At 40.1% G+C, this 23797-nt stretch overlaps 1 protein-coding gene across 6 annotated transcripts in view; it reads left to right on the top strand.

Moving 5' to 3' along the window:
* The window catches only part of mcc (MCC regulator of WNT signaling pathway), a 192106-nt gene extending 169096 nt beyond the window's left edge, over window positions 1-23010 (top strand). For 5 of the 6 annotated variants that reach the window (XM_080189013.1, XM_080189016.1, XM_080189015.1 and 2 more), the window contains 2 exons: window positions 12300-12422; window positions 15040-23010. In XM_080189013.1, coding sequence (XP_080045139.1) covers window positions 12300-12422; window positions 15040-15220 — 304 coding nt within the window. In that variant the 3' untranslated portion in view covers window positions 15221-23010. Of the gene's footprint in view, window positions 1-12299; window positions 12423-13000; window positions 13071-15039 lie in introns of those variants that run through there. The other variant, XM_080189014.1, reaches the window with a different exon arrangement.
* Window positions 23011-23797: the final 787 nt, after the last annotated feature.

Genomic DNA, 23797 nt, shown 5'->3' with positions numbered 1-23797 from the left:
TATTAAACATATGGATTTGAATTTGACTTAATGGTACAATAATACGTTATTAATTTTCTTAACAGAACAATAATATAACAGTTCAAGCAAATTTTAAAGCTTGGTCTAGTTATACTCCATGAGCCCTGAATCCATGTTATTTGAAGTGGTGGATAGAGAAAATGTTCAATATAATAAAGCACTAAAAATGGATATTTAAAACTAAATTCCACAAAGCTAACAAATGTTTGTGTTTGGTTGCATATGCAATACTTGGATTCTGCAGATACTTGATTATGGTTTCAGTCTCCACACATTGCTATCTTCCTGAAAAAAAAGTGATAACTGTTGATAACTAGTTTCAAATTCTTAAAGCCATTTTTAACTAATCTAAAGTAGTCTGATGTCAATCAGATATCAGTAATGCCAGACTGCAGTAATGCTTGTGTCATTTTTCAAGATCTAAATGTAGAACTGACAAATATTGAACTGTTCTTTAGCTAATCAGACAGTGCACAATTTTTTAATTTATGTTAATTTTTTATGGGTCAGTTTTCAGATATTGTTTTGGAAAACATATGTTAGTAAATTAGCAGTATCATGCCAATCCTGCTAATTGTTTGTATGTTCACACTCCATATGGCTTATTATTCTAAATGCAAATTTGATTTATTTGCATGATTGACTGGAATGCTGAAGAAATTGAATTCAGCAAATGTGCATGAGCTAGATTTGGTTAAGCTACATCAGACCTCATCATAGAAACTGACTTGCTTCTGACCTGAGAAAATGCTTTGTTTAAACAATCATTCCCTACCAATGCTAGTGCAAGGGGAAGAAAAGATTATATGGGTATGTTTGAAGTTATTGTTGGTGATCGTTATAGAAAGGAGTTTGATTCTGGAAAGTACTAGAAGAAATGAAAGTGGATAAATAACCAGGCTCTGGTCACAATCTTTCAGTCCTCTTTAAATGTATTAATTGTTCCGGGGCTGTTTGGTGAAAGGGAAACAATGATTTTGACTTAATGGGTGTTGCTCGTATTTAAGAAGAGTTGAAATGATGTACCCTTGAGCAGGAGGGACAGTGCTGAGACAGCCTTTGTTATCTTTAGTTGATTTGAACTTGCGTGAATGTGTACAATATCAAAGATTGATGACATCACAATAATAGAAGCTTGGGCAAACAATAAGGAGGCCTGTTAAAGATCTTGGCAGGACAATGCAGGCATATGGAAGAACAGACAGAGGGCAGATTAAATTTTGTGGAAAGTTCAGGTAGTATACTGTGGAAAGATGAACAATACATGGAAAAGATCAACTTGTACTTCACACCTTAAATATCAAAAAATATTCCACGATGCTGCTTAGAGATATAATCAAAAAGGAATGCAAGCCAAATAAGTGAGGTATTTGGAGGGAAAATCAGAAGCTTGGTCAGAGGTGAAGGCGGTATAGTGGATAGCACTCGTGCCTCAGTGCAAGGGACCTGAGTTCAATTCTAGCCTTGGGTGACTGTGCAGGATTTGCATATTTTCCCTGTGTCTGTGTGGGTTTCCACCCTGTGCACTGGTTTCCTCCCACAGTCCGAAAGGTTAGGTGCATTGGCCATGCTAAATTCTCCCTCAGTATACCTGAACAGGCGCCAGAGTGTGGTGACTAGGGGATTTTCATTAACTTCATTGCAGTGTTAATGTAAGCCTACTTGGGACACTAATAAATAAACTTTAACTTTAAAACCCACTTTAAACTTCAAAAGAGAAAGGTAGTGAAGAAGTAAAATAGTTAAAGAAAGTCTAGAGTTTGGGGCCTAGACAACTGAAGGCATGAGCATAAGTAAACGGAATGCACAGGAGCACAGAAACAGGATGGTTATATGGCTGGAGGAGATTACTGATATAGTGAGAGGATTGAAATCAAATAAAAATAAATAAATGAGAATTTCAAATTTGAGATGTTGGAGCACAGAGAGCCAATGCAAGTCTGATGGGAAGGGTCAGGGACCAACAGGATTCACAGTGGGATGCAATTCATACAGCATGACTTTAGAGGAGCGTAAGTTGATGATAAATGAAAAACCAATCAAGAGCATTTAAATGTTTGAATCTGGAGTGAGTGACAAAGGCATGACAAGTATGCTTATGACAATGTCAGGTGGATTTAATAAAACTGAGAACCAGGCTGAATATAGATAGTTTAGAGGGGAATTGAAAAATCATGCAAGAAAAGCCAAGAGAGAAAAGTGACTGTTAACTATCATGATCCAAAAATCTTCCATTGGCATATAAATAGTTATAGGGTAATAAAGGAAGGAATAGGGCTATTAGGGACCAACAAGAGGATTTACACATGGCCAGGTATTAAATGAATACTTTGCATTTGTCTAGATTCTGTTTTCCCTATTGGAAGAGTCTATGACCAGAGAACATTGCCTCAGAATAAGGGTGCCAACTTAAGACTGAGATAAGGAGGAATTTCTTCTGAGGGTTGAGAGTTTTTGGAATACCTTAGCACAGAAAGCTGCAGGGCAGAGTCCTTGTGTATATTGAAGTTTGAAATAGATGTTCGATCAGTAAGGGAATCTTGTTTACGGGGAAAGGGCAGGAATGTGGACATGAGGAATGTCGGATCAGCCATGATTCTGTTGAATGGTGGAGCAGGCTCAAGGGGCCAAATGACCTACTCTGTTCTTATTTCTTATAATATTTTTTGAGGAAGAAGATTCTGTGCAGGCCATGGAAAGATGAGATTGTTAAGACACGTAAAGGTCTTAAAATTGCAAAGGGAGGACATATTAGAGATGTCTGTACTCAAAAGATGATAAACGTGAGGAACAGGTGTGATGTATCCAAGGATATCGAGGGAAGTGAGTTTGGAAATTTGCAGAGGCATTGACTATAATTTTGCAGTCTTCCTTGGACTGGGGTGATATCCTTGTTTGAAAGAGGGTGCAAAGATAAACTCAGCAAGTACAGGCTAGTCAGATTAACTTCAGTGCTGGGGATCCTTCTTGAAACTATAATTCAGAACAAAATTATTAGTCACTTGGGCAAATGCAGGTTAATTGAGGAAAGTCAGCATGGATTTAAGTGGATATCATGTCTAAACTAATCTGTTTGAGATTTTTGGCTAAGTTGCTCCAGTTGTTGGGAGGTGGTGCCACAGTATCGTCATTTGACGAATAATCCACACATCCTGAGCAATTTTCTGGGGGCCCTTGTTTGAAACACTTCACTGCAGATGGTGAAATTTAAATTCAATAAAAATATGAAATTAAAAGTCTGACCATTAAATGATTGCCGACTGTCGTAAAATCCAGCTGATTCACTAATGTTCTTTAGAGAAGAAAATCTGCAATCCTGACATGGTCTGCCTACATGTGACTCCAGATCCACAGCAATGTGGTTGACTCTTAAGTACCCCCCCCCCATCGGCAATAAAATGCTGGCCCAGTCAGCAACTCCCATGTCCCATAAACAAATTTTTAAAAAGTATTGATGCAACATAGATATCTCTGCAACTATGTGAAAAATTGCATAGGTATGTCCTCTCCATAAATAGCAGGCCAAAACCAACTGGGGCAATTACTGCCCAACATTAGCAAGGTGATGGAAGGGATCATCAACAGCAGTATCAAGCTGTACTTGTTCAGCAAAATCCTGATGCTGAGTTTTTGTTCCATCAGGGCCATTCAGCACCTTATCTTAAGACAGCTTGGGTCCAAACATGGAGACGAAAAGCTGCAGCATGCTATGGTGCAGAAGGACCTGGGGGTCCTTGTGCATGAGTCGCAGAAACCCAGTCTGCAGGTGTAGCAGGTGATCAAGAAGGCGAATGGAATGTTGGCCTTTATAGCAAGGGGGTTAGGATATAAAAGTAGAGAAGTCTTGCTGCAACTGTACAGGTACTGGTGAGGCTGCAGCTGGAGTACTGTGTGCAATTTTGGTCGCCGCACTTGCACAAGGATATATTGGCCTTGGAGGGAGTGCAGAGGAGGTTCACTAGGCTGATACTGGAGATGAGGGGGTTGGACTATGAAGAGAGACTAAATAGACTGGGTCTGTACTCGTTGGAGTTTAGAAGGATGAGGGGGGATCTTATAGAGATGTATAAGATAATGAGGGTAGGGTAGAGGTAGAGAGATCCTTCCTGCTTAGAAAGGATAGCAGAACTGGAGGGCACAGCCTCAAGAAAAGGTGGGGAGAGAGCGGGAAAGTGGAACTGATCCACTTCAGATCAGCCATGATCTTATTGAATGGCGGGGCAGGCTCGAAGTGCTAGATGGCCTACTCCTGCTCCTATATCTTATGTACGAGCTGAACTCCAGAGGTGAGGTGGGAGTAACTGCCCTTGACGTCAGGGTAGCGTTTGACCAAGTGTGGCACAACAGAGGCCTAGCAAAACTGAAATCAATGAGAATCAAGGGGAAAATTCCACTGGGCATGTTGGTTAGCACTGCTGCCTCTCAGTGCCAAGGACCTGGGTTTGATTCTGGTCTACATAAGAACATAAGAAATAGGAGCAGGAGTAGGCCATCTAGCCCTTCGAGCCTGCCCCGCCATTCAATAAGATCATGGCTGATCTGTTGTGGCTCAGTTCCACTTTCCCGCCCTCTCCCCATAACCCTTAATCCCCTCTCTTATCAAGAACCCATCAACCCGCTTCTTAAAAATATTTAGCGAGGCAGCCTCCACCACTTCAACGGGCAGAGAATTCCAGAGATTCACCACCCTTTGAGTGAAGAAGTTCCTTGTGAAGAAGGTCTTGGGTGACTGTTTGTGTGGAGTTTGCATGTTTTCCCTATGTCTCTTTGGGTTTGCCCCAGGTGCTCCCATTTCTTCCCACAGTCTAAAGATGTGCAGGTGAGGTGAATTAGGTTGGCTGGCTATGCCTTAGTGTCCAAAGATGTGTAGGTTAGGTGGATTAGCCATGGTAAATGCACGGGTTATAGGGATAAAGGTCTTTCAGCATTTTGTTACAGACTCGATGGATTATATAGCCTCCTTTGGCACTGTAGAGATTTGACAGTTTGAGTCATATCTAGGACAAAGGGAGATAGTTGTGCTTGTTGGAGGTCAATCATCTCAATCCTAGGACATCATTGCATGAGTTCCTCAGGGTAGTATTTTAAGCCCAATCATGTTCAGCTGCTTCATCAGTAACCCTTTCCCTATGATAGGGTCAGCAGTGGGGATGATCACTGATGATTGCACAATGATTAGCACCATTGCAGCGACTCAGATACTGAAGTCAGTGTTCATATGTAGCAAGACCTAATCACATTGTGGCTCAAGCTAATAAGTGGTGAGTAACATTTGTGCCACACAAGTGCCAGGCAATGATCATCTCCAAGAGAGAGAATCTAAACTTTGACAATCAATGGCATTGACATCTCCTTTGACAATCAACGGCATTCCAACTGCTGAATCACCCACTATCAACATCTTGTTAAAGAGTTACTATTGTCCAGAAATTGAATTATTCCAACCATGTAAAGCAGCAAAAGCAAGTCAGAGGCTCTGAATTCTACTGTAACTCTCTTCCTGATACTCTAAAGTTTGTTGATCTACAAGGCATGTCAGGCATGTGATGGAATCCTTTGGACGGGTACAGTTTCACTGTCCACATCAAAGCAGCCCGCTTGATTGCCACCTCAAACATTTACTGTGTAGAATCTACAAGGTGTGCTGCAGCAACTCACCTTCCAAACTTACAGCCTGTACTATCTAGAAATTCAAGAACAGCAGATGTATGTGAACCCTACTGCCTGCAAGTTCCTCTCCAAGCCACACACCATCCTGACTTGCTACTATATCACTGTTCCTTCCCTGTTGCTACGTCAAAATCTTCCAACTCCCTTAGAACACCATGGGTGTACCTGTACAATATGGACTGCCACAGTTCAAGAAGCCAGATCACCACCAATTTCTCAGGGGCAATTAGGGATGGGCAGCTGTCCTAGCCAGCATGCACATATCCCATGAACAAATTTTTTTAAAAGTGCATTGTTCAGCTACCATTTCTCCTACCAGCCTTTGATTCCAATTTATTTGCTCTGGATCTGTTCTTGCCTCCAAGTTGAGTTGTCTAATTACTCCAATTCCCCTGATCTTTTTCAACAGCCGTGAAACTTTTTTTTTCTTTCTTTTCAAAAGCAAATAGGATAAAAGATTATTATTGAATTCAGGTCATAACTTGCTACGTAAAAGTAAATGTTCTCACATCAACTTCGTTCTTCTGCTTAATTACCTTAAATCAGTTTCCCCCGATTACTAATAACTCTGTTGCTGGAAATAGTTTCTTTTAACTTTCTCCATGAAAACTCTTCAAGATTTTTGACTACCTCTACCAAATTTGCCTTTAATCGTCTATGCTCTAGACAGAAAAATACTTGGTTCCTCCAGTGTCTACATAAACTTCCATCCCTGACACCATTATAGTAAATTTCTTTGTACCCTCTCTAAGAACTTGACTAACTTCCTAAAATTGTGGTTCCCAAAATTTGCCACAATACTGTAGCTGTGGCCCACAATACTTACAAAGATTTAGCATAACTTCATTGTTTTTTGCACTGAAACATAGAAAATAGGCCATTTGGCCCTTTTGAGCCTGCACCACCATTCAGTATGATCATGCTCTTTCAGTCTTCTATTCCTGCTTTCTCTCCATACCCCTTGATCTCTTTAGCCACAAGAGCCACTTGCAGCTCCCTCTTGAACATGTCTAATGAACTGACCCCTACAGCTTTCTGTGATAGAGAATTCCACAGGTTCACAACTCTGAGTGAAGTTCTTCCTCATCTCAGTCCTGAATGGCTTGCCCCTTATTCTTAGTCTGTGACCCCCAGTTCTGCACTTCCCTAACATCAGAAACATTCTTCCCACATCTAGTCTGTCCAGTCCCATCAGGATTTTGTATGTTTCTACAAGATCCCCTCTCATTCTTCTAAATTCCAGTGAGTACAAGCCCAGTGGATCCAGTCTGTCTTTCTATGTAAGTCCTGCCATTCCAGGAATCACTCTAGTGAACATTCGCCGGACTCCCAGAAAAGCAAGAATGCCTTCCTTAGACTAAAAGACTTGAGCTGCACACAATATTCAAGGTGTGGCCTCACTAAGGCTCTGTACAACTGCAGCAAAACATCCTTACTCCTATACTCAAATTTCTTGCTTTGAAGGCTAGCATGCCATAAGCTTTCCTCACCACCTGCTGTACCTGTATGCCCATCTTCAGTGACTGTTCCACCATGACACCAAGGTCATATTGCACTTTCTCTTTTCCTAAACTGCCACCATTCAGATAATCTTCCTTCCTGGTTTTGCCACCTGAGTGGATAACCTCACATTTATCCACATTATATTGTATTTGTCCACTCGGCCAGCCTGTCCTACTCACCCTGCAGCCTCTTAGCATCCTCACAACACACACTGCTGCCCAGCTTAGTGTCACCTGCAAATTTGGAGATATTGCATTCAATTCCTTTGTCCAAATCATTAATGTATGCTATTTACTTCATCCACCCTTTTCATTATTTCAGTTAGCTCAGTTGTTAGTCAGGTACCATTTGCCCAGCACAAATTTGTGCTTACTTTTTATTAGCCCAAAGACAGTAGCATTGGTCTCCCAATATTCATCTGGAGGAAATTGACTCACTCGTGACTGAATATTCAACAAGCAATCTGACAATACAGAGATAGAGAAGGGCTCGAAATAAGTGGTGGAGAGATCAAACTCTGCTTCATCAGCATACTTTGAAAGCTGACTTCATTGTCTGCAAGATTGAAACATGTAGGTAATGAGTGAGAAGCCAAATGTATGGATCTTTGAGGGTAAGTAAAGTAAGAGTATAAAGTACTGAGGGCAAGCTCAGTAAATCTAGGAGTGAAAATACATAATCCTTTTGGAAGTTTGAATCCAACTTGATCAAGCTGATTAAAAAGACAGTTTTGGTTGTTCTAAGTAGACAAATAGAGTAAAAGCAAAAAGTCATGCAAAATTTGCACAAGGACAATGATGAGGCCTTTGTAAATGCACCGTGTGCAGATATAGATGGCCTCTTAAAGAAAAGCCAAAGACATAAAAGAGCATAAACACAAATGCTAGGATGTTACCAGGGATTAGAAATTACAGTTGAGAGAGGATTTAAATTGGAATTATTCCACAAATAGAGAAGGCAAAGAGGAGATTAATAAGGTTTTTAAATTATGATGGGTTTATTTAGGTGAACTAGTCCTGGGAAAGTTGCCCAGGGGGCAGGACATGGAGAGAAGCTTCAAAACCAGGGAGTGAGACAGAATAAGGTTCTAGATGACAGTCCCTAGTAGCGATAAATACAAAGATCAGAGATGGATCCCACTGAGTCAAGATGTAAGCCAGGAGCAGAGAAAAAGAAGGTGGTGTGGGGAGCAGAAGTGAAGAAATGTGAGCTTGAGATAAGCTCGGAGTTTTGGAGGGGGCAACCAATGGTTTGTGATTCTGTGCTGCAGGCTGCAAGGGAAATGACGCCGTTTAGAAGATGTGGTATTCTGCTTGGCCGAAGGTCTGAATATCTGCTTGGAAGATGAGGTGATCCAGAGGATAGGAATCTCAGAAGTCAATATTAAAATCTGGAGATAAATCCTTGTGGAAGCCTTCAGAGTGAGAGAATTCCTAGGAAAGTTCTTCAAATATGGAGAAAGACAGTGTGTCAGTGAGACCAGTTGGCTTGGTGGGTTGTTAAGAAATCCATAGAATTTGCTTTGGTCACTTGTTATTTTCCATGGTGTGTCACAGTGCCATTTGGTTCACATGTATTACATACTTACCCTGAATAGTAGAATATAAGATAAGTATTGTAAATTGTTTAATTTTTCTGAATTTGTATATGTCTGTAAAGACATGGCTGGAGTGAAAGAATCATGAATATTTCAATCATTTGTTCTGAAATCTTTCCAACCTATTTGTCTGATGTAATATAGTTCATTTTTCTTCTTCAAGAAATATTTTTTTGCTAAAAGTTAATTAATAGACTGCTGTGAATTTCTTCAGTTTCTTAAAGGATATAAGTTAGGATCTTTTGAGCTGACTTTCACGCTGGGGTCTGACTTGTCCAATAGAATCATGTGGGATCGTAACATTACATGTTTGTTGAAGCCACACCCAAGGTCAGCATTGCCATGATGGCAGAACTTTGGAAATGCAGGTTGGTCTTGAAGTCCTGGATGAACACTCGCACCTGGTGCTGGAAGGGCAGCTTGTGAATAGAACATAGAACATTACAGCGCAGAACAGGCCCTTCGGCCCACGATGTTGCGCCAACCAATTAAAAAAGCAATGACCCTCTAACCTAAACCAATCCCTTTCCATCCATAAACCTACCCACAGATCTCTTAAACGCCCCCAAACTAGGCGCATCTACAACTGCAGCAGGCAGGGCATTCCAATCCCTCACCACCCTCTGGGTAAAGAACCTACCTCTGACGTCCGTCCTATAACTACTGCCCCTTAATTTAAAGCTAGCTCGTGCTAGCTTTCTCCATCCGAGGAAAAAGGCTATCACTGTCCACCCTATCTAAACCTCTAATCATCTTGTATGTTTCAATAAGGTCCCCTCTTAGCCGCCTTCTTTCTAACGAAAGCAACCTCAAATCCCTCAGTCTCTCCTCATAGGACCTTCCCTCCATACTAGGCAACATCCTGGTAAACCTCCTCTGCACCCTCTCCAATGCCTCCACATTCTTCCTATAATGTGGGGACCAGAACTGCACACAATACTCCAAGTGCGGACGCACCAGAGTTTTGTACAGTTGCAACATGACGTTGCGGCTCCTAAATTCAATCCCCTTACCAATAAACGCCAAGACACCGTATGCCTTCCTAACAACCTTATCCACTTGATTCCCAACTTTCAGGGATCTATGTACACATACACCTAGATCCCTCTGTTCATCAACACTATTCAGAGTCCTACCGTTAGCCCTATACTCTACACATCTGTTATTCCTGCCAAAGTGAATTACCTCACACTTTTCTGCATTAAACTCCATCTGCCACCTCTCGGCCCAGCTCTGCAACTTGTCCAAGTCTCTCTGTAAACTATGACACCCCTCTTCACTATCCACCACTCCTCCGACTTTGGCGTCATCAGCAAATTTACTGATCCACCCAACTATACCCTCATCCAGATCATTTATAAAAATTACAAACAGCAGTGGCCCCAAAACAGATCCCTGAGGCACATCACTTGTAACCGAACTCCATGACGAATACTTACCATCAACCACCACCCTCTGTCTCCTATCTGCTAGCCAATTCCTGATCCAATTAACTAAATCACCCTCAATCCCATACATTTGCATTTTCTGCAGAAGCCTTCCATGGTGAACCTTATCAAACGCCTTACTAAAGTCCATATATACCACGTCAACTGCCTTACCCCCATCCACCTCTTTGGTCACTTTCTCAAAAAACTCAATAAGGTTAGTAAGGCGCGACCTACCCTTCACAAAACCGTGCTGACTATCTCCAATCAATTCATTACTCTCTAAATAATTATAAATCCTATCCCTAATAATTTTTTCTAAAACTTTGCCCACAACAGAAGTAAGACTCACCTATTTATAATTCCCGGGGAAGTCTCTGTTCCCCTTCTTAAACAATGGGACAACATTTGCTATCCTCCAATCTTCTGGCACTATACCTGTGACCAACGACGACCTGAAGATCAGAGCCTGAGGCTCTGCAATCGCCTCTCTTGCCTCCCAGAGAATCCTAGGGTAAATCCCGTCCGGCCCAGGGGACTTATCTATTTTCAAACCCTCAAGAATATCTAGCACATCCTCCTTATCAACTGCAATACTATCCAGTTTACAACCCTGTAACCCAGTGTTCTCCACAGCTACATTTATGTCTCCCTGCGTGAATACCGAAGAGAAATATTGGTTCAGTGCCTCTCCAATCTCTTCCGGTTCCACACATAACTTCCCACTGCTGTCTCTAACTGGCCCTAATCTTGCCCTAACCAATCTTCTGTTCTTAACATATCTATAGAACGCCTTAGGATTGTCCTTAATCCTATCAGCCAAAGTCTTCTCGTGTCCTCTTTTAGCTCTTTTTAACTCCCTCCTAGCCAATCTAAAGCTTTCCAGTGCACTACCTGAGCCCTCAAGTCTCATCCTGACATAAGCCTCCTTTTTCCTTTTAACCAGTGAATCAACTTTTTTAGTGCACCACGGTTCCCTTGCTCGACCATTTCCTCCTTGCCTGACAGGGACATACATATCAAGGACTCGCAGTAGTTGCTCCTTGAATAAACTCCACATTTCAGACGTTCCCAGCCCCTGTAGTCTCCTAGTCCAACCTATGCTTCCTAATTCTCTCCTAATAGCCTCATAATTACCCTTCCCCCAGCTAAAACTACTGTCCCGAGGTTCATGCCTATCCCTTTCCATCACTAAGGTGAACATAACCGAATTGTGGTCACTATCACCAAAATGCACACCAACTTCCAAGTCTAACACCTGGTCTGGCTCATTTCCCAGCACCAAATCCAATATAGCCTCACCTCTAGTTGGTCTATCTATGTACTGAGTCAAAAAACCTTCCTGCACGCTTTGTGCAAAAACTGACCCCTCTAATGAGCTAGAGCTATAGCTATTCCAATCAATATTAGTAAAGTTAAAGCCCCCATAACAATTACCCTATTACTTTCACTCCTAACCAGGATCGTCTCCGCAATCCTTTCCTCAACCTCTAGAACTTTTAGGAGGTCTATAAAAGAGTCCCAACAGGGTGACCTCTCCTCTCCTATTTCTAATCTCAGCCCATACTACCTCAACAGACAAGTCCTCATCAAACTTCTTCTCTGACACTGCGATACAATCCTTGACTAATAATGCTACCCCTCCCCCGCTTCTACCTCCTTCTCAGCTCAGTGGATTTCTAATAGTGGCAGATCTCCCGCAGCATCATGGTGCTGCATCTTGACCCCCACCAGTGGCCGGGGCATGAAGCTTGCCTGGCGGAGCTGTGCCATCCACACTAAGCGGGTCATCGTCATGGCCAGGAACATCCACCTGGACCAGCAGATCCGAGGGGAGGGGACATGAATCTGCTTTTAGCTGCATGAAAATAGCAAACCTATATCCAATCATTCCAATTTAACAGGAAATTGGATAAACATTGAAGGGAAAAAATAAAACCGAGCATAGGAAACAGTCCTAAAATGGATGCCAGCAGTAGGGAAGATAATGGCATTGATGGTGGATATGGTGGATAATTATCTTTTTCTGTTCTGAACCTTGCATTATTTTGTTCTGTTTATTCTTGTATTTTGGTATACAGAGAGAAAAAGATGAAATCCCGTGTGCAGGAATTGGTGACCGCTTTAGAAAGAATGACAAAAAGCAGTGAAGTGCGACATCAACAGTCTGCAGAATTTGTTAATGACCTCAAAAGAGCAAACAGGTATGTGATTTGTGATGGCAAAAGAACAGAACTAATATTTAAATATAGTACTTTTCCTAGCAAAACACTTGACTTGTTATTTTAGGTCTTGCAAAATTAGCTGATTCAAACAGGATTGGCGCTGAGATGAAATAATATAAAGTTTAATAGTGGCTATCAGCAAGGCGGGTGGAATTGCACAATACTTTCCCATTCTGCCTTTTCATTTTCACAGTAGCAATGCAACCAATGTGAACTTGAGCATCTCGTGCTCTAAGTGAGGTCTTTGATAACAACTTGGATCTTTATGAAAATCAGTTCCATGAGCTGACACCTAGTGCTGCTGTATACAACTCCCTTGACTCTGGACAACTGCAAATCCAATGTATAGTGGGTCAACACTTTACCCAGTGATAATGGAACTTAGTATAATAATGTAAGTAGCAAGGAGGTAGCCCTCTGCTCAAAGCACAAAAAGAAACATGCCAGACCCAGAATCCAAACTAACTGTGCACTTTTTACTTGTTTTGATGTACATCATCTTGTGATTATTTTTTTCCTAATATAAAAACATTTTTTTCTCATCTCCTTTCCTGAAGGCACAGCATCTTGCTTTGATATATTTAAAGGAGTGTTGGCAGCTATCTGATATCTTGTCCATGTCCCACTCTGAGTATGAGCCTGTGTCAACAGTCTGTTTGACCAAGTATGGCTTGTCCACATATGACATATATAGATATTTTCTGGCACAGTTAAGATAACTGTAAAGAAAAACTGGTTTGCTTCTCTTTGTGCCTTTTCTTCCTAGGGGCTGAGGCCGCTAATCCTAACTATTATCATGGCTGTGATCAATTAATTCAACACTGACCACAAATAGGACCTTAGATCTTCTGATCGGTATGGCTTTGTGCCACACGAAGTAGTGCCTCTCTCTACCCACTAGGTCAAACTTTTAAGATCATTCTTCCATATTTCAATTTAAAGATCAATATGCCACAGTGATTAACTCATATTTTGGTCTGATTAAAAGAAGGCTACCCTATGGACTAGAATATTAACTTCTTCAATTTGGATTAAACCTTGGTGTTAAATTGGAGTATAAAGAGTTTTACGCTCTACCCAATTAACACTAAGAAAGGGTTGCAATAAATATTGAAAATAAGTCCAAAATGTGTAATATAAAAAGGACTTTTATTCTACTGCAGTATTATTTCATATTAATGGAAACTCAATAAAGAATTAAAGGTTGAGTTCAGTTGCATTATAGCACTGTACGATGCAAGTTAAAACAAAAAAGCTCTTGTTGACTTTTTTTGTTTTCTACATATAAATGGTCGTTGAATTGGATGTCCAGATTTCTATTTCTTCTATAAAGCCTGATAAAAGGACTGTGCTACATTTTAATCGGGAATGTACCATGTATACTCATGTTGAAGTCAATTTCTTCTTGAAAATTGACCCCAGTTTTTTCATGGATCAAAGCCCAAAACCTTGAGAACCAAAGAATAAGTGGAGTTGGGACAGAGAAAACAATTGCTTTCTATGTTCAGGCAACAATTGAAAAGCTAAAAGTGAAACCAAATGTAGTAACAAAAAACAAATCCTAGTCATGAAAGTTAGATAATTACAGTGATGGGATTATAAATGCTGAGATTAAAGATGTTGATTTATTTGGAATTTTATATAGTGCAAGAGTAGAAGTTGGACCCACTGACATTTCACTCAAACTGTAACAAAGGGCAATTACAGGCTATGTTTTTTTGCAGCATTCTGATTAAGAATATTGAGCAAAGGATCAGGTTTGAAAAGTTTATTTAACAGATTTAAGATCCCTTTTATAATGGGTTAAAAACTATTGAAATTAATTTGGCATACTCAGCTTCCTAGCCACCAGTTGTTGCATAAGAACATAAGAAATAGGAGCAGGAGTAGGCCATCTATCCCTTCGAGCCTGCCCTGCCATTCAATAAGATCATGGCTGATCTGAAGTGGATCAGTTCCACTTTCCCGCTTTCTCCCCATAACCCTTAATTCCCTTGTCTGTTAAAAACCTATCTACCCATGACTTAAATATATTTAGCAAGGTAGCCTCCACCACTTCAACGGGCAGAGAATTCCAGAGATTCACCACCCTTTGAGTGAAGAAGTTCCTCCTCAACTCCGTTCTAAACTGCCCCCCCCCCCTTTATCTTGAGGCTGTGCCCTCTAGTCCTGCTGTCCTTTCTGAGTGGGAAGAATCTCTCTACCTCTACCCTATCCATCCCTTTCATTATCTTATACGTCTCTGTAAGATTCCCCCCTCATCCTTCTAAACTCCAACGAGTACAGACCCAGTCTCTTTAGTCTCTCTTCATAGTCCAACTCCCTCATCTCTGGTATCAGCCTAGTGAACCTCCTCTGCACTCCCTCAAAGGCCAATATATCCTTCCGCAAGTGCGGCAACCAAAACTGCACACAGTGACCATTAATATGGTCCAAATTAAGCACGCATGTCAACTACTATAAAACATTATCCATGCAAAAGTTGACTTCTGACCTAAAGAATTGATTTTTAAAAAATCAGCTTTTGTATATCACTTTGATCACAGTTTCATCACATATATAATTTGTAAATTGTTTTGACTCTTTTTAATTGTAGTAATTTAGTAGCAGCCTATGAGAAAGCAAAGAAGAAACATCAAAACAAATTGAAAAAACTGGAAGCACAAATGATGGCCATGGTGGAGAGACATGAGACACAAGTGAGAATGCTTAAACAAAGAATTGCGTTGCTTGAGGAAGAAAATTCTAGACCTCAAACAAATGAGACATCACTATAAGAAAACATGAATGATATGAATGCTGTGAATTCATCAATTCTGCCACATCAACTCAGAAAATTTAAACATTGGGATGAGACAAGTGAAATCGTATCTTTCTTTTGATAAGTGCAAATGTATCCAGGTACAACGTAAAGCACCAGCATAACGTTATTATGGAAGCCAAGCTTCTAATAAAAATGAAGCGGCATTGGACTAAATATGGGACATTGGTAAATCAGCTGTTAGCTGTGCCCAGAAACATGCTTAAACATATTTACATCTCAAAAGGAACATGCATTTTTTAATATTGTCTAAATATGTAAATGAACTGTTGTAACTTTGTTGATATCACCAAGTTTTATCAAATAGGCACTTGACTGTACAGCAAGAATTTGAAGTTTAATAGAAACTGCTGCCAGCTATTTAACTTTTCAGTCATTAATGTTCTATTCAAATTCAAGGTCTTACAAATATGTTTTAAAAGAAATCTTAAATTTTTATCTTCACACACTGAGGCTGTTATGCCGAAGTTGACATCATGTGAAATACTTCTAGTAAAGACTAAGTATTTCATGTGATACTGATGTAGAACCAGGAACAAATCAACTCAAAGAAGTTCCTCAAACCCCACTGGGCTACATTTTATTTTAAAGTATTGTGTAGCTCAGCCACAACTTAAAATTTGCTGGTTCATATTTGCTATCTACAGAATGGACCACCTGAGTTTCCAAATGGGATAAAGAAAGATGATCCTTGCTATTTTCTGTTACTTTATATAAGAGTTATCATTATTATTCATAACCCTGTCCAAAGTATTATTTCACCAGAATTAGTTTTGGCACATCACATGATGTTGACTTTGGATAGTCATTTAATTTTGAACCAAAATAACACATGATTGTTGAACACAGGCAAGTCAGAGCTGACCAAATTGGTTTCATCCATACAAATGCAAAGTCATCAGTATTTCTGATTTAATTTGCTAATTCCACATATGTTTATTAGTTAAGTACAGAAATGAAAAACCAATGGGATTCTTGTTCTTTTTGGAAAATTGTAGTGCAAATCTACTTAATTCTTTCTAGCTTTTTATCATGTAATTTCCAGATGGCTGCAGTTAATTCCTTTAACCCTTAGAATGGGTCAAACAAAAAAGCTTTTTCCAATTAGTCCGATATTTTTGAAGGCATATTTGGTAAATGATCTGCATTTTACTGTCTAGAGTGGTCTAAGTTAGAGCTTTAAATTCAAAATCTGCACACTGATTTAACTTTGAATTCAAATAACGTTGTAATCCAGGTATCTATTTCTTGAAACACAAAGTTGGCTCCAGAAACTGATGTACAAAAGATTTTGATTAACATATTCCACATTTCACCATTGCTATTTTATGCAGGTTTCTATTCTCTCCATTTGATTGAAAATTGACTTAAACCACAGCAGTTGAAGAAGAACGCTTACCAGCACTTTCTCGAGGGCAATGAGGGAAGCGTAGTAAATGCTGGCCTTGTCAGTGATGTTCACATTCCAGGAACAAATAAAAAAAAATCATGGTCATCCATAAGTAAAGGTTGTACAAATTTCAGAATGATACCTGAAAATAAGTCTCACTTGAATCTATTATTTAAACCAAGTGCACCCTGGACTGGAATATCTTTTAAATAGGGCTTTCCTATGTTAATATTTTTGAGAAACAGCTATAATGTCCATCAAACAGGATATAGGGAAAGATTAAAAAACCAAACTCCAATATCTAACCTCACCTTGGCTGGTCAGAACATCGACCAAAAGTCATTCAAAGATTACATGGATGCAGCATACTATGTTACCAGTTGGAACAGGTTACTAGACAAGTGACCACAGTAGAGCAAAAGATGTGCTCTTGGCAAATTTGTGTTTTTATCTGGACATTAAGGCAGGTAGGTGCTCCCACTTTTTATTAAGATACAGTTTAGAAGAACATTAACGAATATGTGAACTAGAATTGCAAATTCATATTTAAGTGTAGTAATCACTTTTTAAATTAAGATGTACCTGATAGACCACCTTCTCTATCACAGTCAGTTTAAGCTCAGTTGGCTGGACGGGTGGTTAGCAATGCAAGTTGCACAGGTTCAATTCACATATGGCCCTGCCTTCTCAACCTTGCCCCTTGCCTGAGATCTGATGATCCTCAGGTTAAATCACCACCAGTCAGAGCTTATGGTCACCTGGGACTTTGGCAACTTTACCGTTTACCTCTTTACCAATCTTGAGTTTCTGTACATCCACTCGAAAGGAATAAAGTTCTGAATATGTCTCACCTGTCCTATCTTGCAATTAAGCATATATTTGTGCATAAACATAGGACAATCTTAGAACTATTATAAGGAAAGTGTTAGTTTGAGGAACTTTATAGTAAATGGTTCTTGTAGTCAAGAATTAAAGTTTGCAAGGTAGAAATATTTGGTTGTCAAGGCCCGAAGAGTTAGTTATTATTGGTGTTTTCCCAATGGTTTACTTAAACTAACTATGATATGTGGAATATGCTTATTTTAAAAATCACTTAAAGGTGAATATGTATGATCACTTTTCTCTATTCTGTTTTCATTTTAATAATTGACCAACACATTTGTGTTTTTGAAAATCATGTTTCTTCCAGGAAATTATTTAAAATGTGTAAATTACAAAAAGTGTTTTTATTTATAGTTTAAAAGTACTATACATGAGATGAAAGAACAGGAAACATATTTATTTCCCTGAACAAGATCCATATATTTCTCATCTGTATCCTGGTTACGTGTATTATAGAAGACAGGAGCTGCTATCCACAGTATTATTTGTTGCTTGATAATACAGAACTTGAGTACTGCTGAAAAAGAGACAAGTTGTTGAAGCTGTTCATTTTGCACTGTCAGAACAGATGCAAGAATGCCAAATTTGAGCAGCAGTTGAAGCTAGTTTCATTCTGCCACCATTTGCATGTTCTGCCAACACACAAATGAGTAATGTGGTATAAGAATAGGATGCTGGGATCATGTCAGTTAAGTGGGCTGTATGTCCCATTGACTGGCAGATCATATCAAATGCCATATCCCTTTGACTGCAACATTAAAGTTCATAGTTAATTTATTAGTGTCACAAGTAGGCTTACATTAACATTGCAATGAAGTTATTGTGACAATCCCCTAGTCGCCACCCTCCAGCACCTGTTTGGATACACAGAGAATTTAGCATGGCCAATGCACCTAACCAGCATGTCTTTCGGAGTGTGGGAACAAACTGGAGCACGTGGAGGAAACCCATGCAGACGCAGGGAGAACCTGTAGACTCCATTAACACAGTGACCCAAGTCAGGGAATCGAACCCAGGTCCCTGGCTCTGAGGCAGTAGTGCTAACCACTGTGCCACCATGCTTTACAGGCAAACTACTGGCCATATTCTACCAACCTGTGCATGCAAAACTCCGAACATAATGCTTAATGTTAGATGCAATTCTGTGATGCGGAAGCATTTGTTGAACAATGCCAAGTGTACACCAGCAAGTTTAAAATGATCAGTCGAGTTCACTTGCTAGAAGTTACATGTATTCATACGCAGAGACTTGTCTCCTATAGGCAAAAGAACTATGTTCTGTCTTTACACCTTTTTTGAATAAATAAAAGCATAGGGGAACAATTAGTTCCCTGATGCATTCGCCATGGCACCATCTCAATCAGAACCGACTTGCTATGTATACCTTTTCTCATGTATATTGTTGTTTCTCTTGAAATTTGGCATTTTTGCACCTGTTCTGATAAGTACAAGTTGAAAAGCTTCAACAGTCATCTGTTTTTCAGCAATACTCAAACACTGTAGATATTCTTAGTGCCACTTTCGAGTACATATCATTTTATGACATGAAATGGAATTGGGAGCTGTGAATATCAAAGTAAATCCCACCTCTAAATCAATTATGAATTGAACTTGTGGCTGTAGCCTTTATCATGCTTCACTGGAGTGGTATTTCCAAACCAAACTATCTGTTCTCAGCCTACCCAGAATTAAAACCATGAATCATGAGAAGAAGACTGAATGACACTACTAAATTCCTATGAATTTCCCTTCAGGCTTTATTTATTGTGCATGGAGGATTATGTCAATTCAGGCAAAAACCATTTCCCGTTGTCTAATCTTGTGTTGTAAAATTGAAGTTCTTTTGGAGGGGAAGGAATCCTGAATTTGGAAATGGACAGATGAACAGAGCACCAGAAAAATGTCACAAGCAAAGTTGTTAAATATATGACAGCACTAATGGCTTAACTTCTACACTTTTAAGACGTACAGCTGTTTTAACAAAATGTTGGGATTACTTTTACTCGCAAAATGTCCAAATGGCTGGCACCTACACCCTAGTTGTTTGTTCCAGATCAGTTGGAATTAATCTGGGAATTTGAACACCTCTGATCTTTGAGGGTCGTTATATATATTATACCCCCATTGTATTTAATAACTGCTTTATTTTAGTTTTCCTAGTTGCTGTAAAATGTAAAACAATTTATTTTATATAGAATTGTACAAACTCTGCATTTATTTATATGAAGAGACATTTATACTATTATTTTCCAAAAGACCTTATATCTAGAATAAATACTTTTATTGACAATGAGTGTTAATAGTTTAACCACATTTTGAGATTCATATATAGTTGTTTAAGGTCTTTACATGATCACCTGTGGGTATATTAGCATATGGGTTATGATACTGGACAAGTAGTCCAAAGCCTGGGCTAATAATCTGGATTGAGTTCAAATTTTGCCATGATAACTTTTGAATTTTAACTTTTTTTAGCATGGTGGCACAGTTGTTGGCACTGCTTTCTCACAGCGCTAGGGACCCAGGTTCGATTGCTGGCTTGGGCTCCTGTCTAAGCGAAGTTTGCATGCAGTCTCCGTGTCTGCATAGGTTTTCTCCAGATGTTCCGCTTTCCCCTGACAGTCCAAAAGACGTGCTGGTTTGTTTCATTAGCAATGCTAAATCTTCCTCGGTGTACCTGAACAGGAGCTGGAGTGTGGCAACTAGGGGATTTTCAAAGTAACTTCATTGTAGTGTTAATGTAAGCCTACTTGTGACACTAATAAATAAACTGAAATATTGGTGACAATGAAGATGCCAGATTTATGTAAAATTCCAGTGGCTTCACAAATATCAATTTAAGAAAGGAAATCTGCTCTCTAAAATGGACTTAGCAAGTCAATCAGCTGTTCAAACAGATAAGTATAATGAGAATAAAATGGAAGGGATACACAACAGAAGGTGCCAGCCCATCTGACCTTGCAGAGGAGTCTTCAGTAATGTTTGGAGATTTGCGCCAAAATTGGGAAATCTTCCAAACAGATGAAAAGCAGCCACTTCCTACTTTCAATGATATGTAACAACCAATGTCCAAGATTCCTCTTCATAATCTGTGATATATCCTGCCCCACTGGCACGACCTAATAGAGGTAGTAGCATGTTAGTACAGAGGCCAGAAAGAGTGGCCCTGAAGTCCTGAATACCAACCCCATGCAGTAGCATCAGGTCAAACATGGATAAGTAAACCTCGTTTATTATCTGCCAGCCTTTCTGCTGATCATTCAGTGACTTCACACTGACACCACTTGGAATAGCACAAAATTACCTTAAGTAGGGAATTTCCATGTCCATCATTAATGACATCATTACTGAACGAGTCATGAAGGACTGAATTGGAAACTGGCTTGCATGGTGGTGGTGAGAGATCAAACATTGAGGAAAAGCTTAATGAATCTCATCTTTACCAATCTGCCTACCCTTGACTGTATTTGTATGAATGATTACTGCACATTCCTTGTTGTGAAGAAGTTTCATCATTAAGTCAAAGACGTTTTCCATTGTGTGATATTACAAGTGTGCTAGATGGCATAGGTTCGGAACTGGATAGCCATAAAAATTGTATTCCACCACAAATTATAGCCTTGTGGTCTTTAATATTCCTCACTTTACCATTACCATCAAGCCAGGGAGCCAACTTTGGTTCAGTTAGTGCAGGACAGCTTCAGATCTGCCTAGAAATGGGGTGCTAACTGGGTGAAGCTACAACACATGCTGAATAGTGGAAGCTTTGACCAAGCTAAGCAAACCCACAATCAATAGATCAGATCAAGGTTCTGCAGCTTCCAATCACAAATGGTGGCAAACAAAACTAATTGGAAGAGGGGCCCTGTGAACATTACTCAACCTCAACACTGGCAGAACCCATAAATAAGGCTGAAATATTCACAGCCAACTGCAGTCAGAGTACTGAGTAGGTAAAACCATCTTGGCCACTTCCTGAGGTTCCCACTATCCCAACTGTAATGCTGTAGACTTGAGTGCTAAAATGAGCCATGCTTTTCACCAAGTAGAGTTCCAGTATAGTTATAACTTAGGTATTTGGAGAAATCTGCCCAGATATGTCTTCCCGGAAAAAGTAGATCAAACGCTGTCTTCTAATATTTTGTAAATCCTTCAAGCCAGTTGACTCCTGGATTTCAGACAGCAAAGATGGAATGTTTCTAGTTACCTTACATGACGCTGGTAGGTTGTTCAAGTCTTGCAACCTTGAAAGAAGTGATGTAAGAACCATTGCCTTGTAAATTTTGGTCTTTATTCTGAGACAAGCTCCCCACTCTTTCCAAAGTCGGTGAGTGAACTGCCAAACTCTTAAGCTTGCTTATGCCAGACAATGGTTGATTTCATCCTCCAGCAGGCAGCTCTTTTAAAAATTGCCCTTTGGTGAGAGAAGTGTTATTGGAAAAGATACGCACATGATCGCAGAGGTGTATTGTTGACAGTGACTGTGGGGTCTTGAAATATGTAGCCAGAGACAGTTTATCAGATCTTCATCTTGTTCAGACTTATTGTCAGGACAAAACCTTTAGGGCTAAGGCAAAGCAATCAACAAGCAGCTAAATATCCTTCAGTGTTTGTGCCATAACAGCACAGTCTGTAAGAAAATGAAATCTTTAATAAATTGGTGTTTTCTGCATAGTATGGATAAGCTAACACTTCTGTCACTGAAAGGGCAATTTTTAAACTGTCCCCAGAAGTGTCAGGGTCACTTGGTTCAAGCTTCCATGTTGACGAGGATGGTAAGTTGGTCAGACGGTGTCTTGTGCACCCCTTATCCGTGCAAGTGTTTAGAAAGGGCAGGAAATGACCTTCAATGCGTTGTAAGCTTAAAAATTGATCTCAAACAGGGTGATGAATGGGGTAAGAGGAGCCTTAACTTCCTGAGTACCTGTATGTGTGGAATTTGCACATTCTCTTCGTGTTTGCGTGGGTTTCATCCGGGTTTTCCTGTTTCCTCCGAAAGACTTGCTGGTTAGGTGCATTGGCTATGCTAAATTCTCCCTTCATGTACCTGAACAGACGCTGGAGTGTGGCAACTAGGGGATTTTCACAGTAAGTCTACTTGTGAGACTAATAAATAAATTAGTTGAAAGGATTTGAATAGGTGATGCTCACTGGGAAAGCTACCAACCTCCAGAAAAAGATATGTTAATAAGTGTTTGGGAACAGGGGCAGTGCTGGTCAGGCAATTACCGCTTTCAAATGGAAAGTGAACTGGAAGAAGACTAAGGGAAGAGTTCCTTAACACTTCAATTAGAGAACTGAATACTGCTGTTACAAGCTACTGAAATTAATACATTCTGTGCTAACTATCGTTAATCCACTGGGATCAGTAAAATGCCCTCAGCTGTCATAGGATGTATGTGTTTTCTGTCTAACCAGTGCATCGTATCTAAGCTACTGCTTTTTGATAAATTTAATAAACTATTTTAAAATTACTTTCAAATAGTTGGCTGTCTATCTTGGGTATCTGTGGATCCTGAATCCAAAATCATACAAGTCACAGGATCACAGAATCGTTATGGCACAGAAGGAGTCATCCATGAACAGGGTACACTCAGTAGTCATTCAGTAGCCTTTGTATAAGCCTTGAGCCTTTGCAAGTTAGAGGTTGCTGTCTGTTCTGAATTGAATGCACGGTTTCATTAAAGGGAAGTCATGTCTGACAAATTTACTGGAGTTCTATGAGGATGTGTCTAGGGCGGTGGATAGAGGAGAGCCGGTGGATGTGGTCTTTCTGGATTTTCAGAAGGCGTTTGACAAAGTACCTCACAAGAGGTTATTGCAGAAGGTCGAGTAACATGGAGTTGGGGGTAGGGTGTTAGCGTGGATAGAGGATTGGTTGTCAAATAGGAGGCAGAGAGTGGGGGTCAACGGGTGCTATTCGGATTGGCGGATGGTGACTAGTGGAGTGCCCCAGGGGTCGGTGCTGGGGCCTCAGCTTTTTACCATTTATATAGATGATCTGGAGGAGGGAACCGAGTGTAGGGTGTTGAAATTTGCTGATGACACCAAGATTGGGGGAACGGCAAATTGTGCGGAGGGTGTGGAGAGTCTGCAGAAGGATCTAGATCGGCTGGGCGAATGGGCCAGGAAATGGCAAATGGAATTTAATGTTGGCAAGTGTGAGGTGGTCCACTTTGGTAGGAATAATGGTAGGAAGGACTATTACTTACGTGGCGAAAAACTGCAGCAGGCGACGGTGCAGAGGGACCTCGGGGTCCT

This window comes from Carcharhinus amblyrhynchos, chromosome 5 (assembly GCF_965287045.1).
Source record: "Carcharhinus amblyrhynchos chromosome 5, sCarAmb.v2.hapA, whole genome shotgun sequence".
Lineage (NCBI taxonomy): Eukaryota > Metazoa > Chordata > Chondrichthyes > Carcharhiniformes > Carcharhinidae > Carcharhinus > Carcharhinus amblyrhynchos.
The sequence above is the reverse complement of the archived record's forward strand: the minus strand, read 5'-3'. Positions and strand labels throughout refer to the sequence as shown.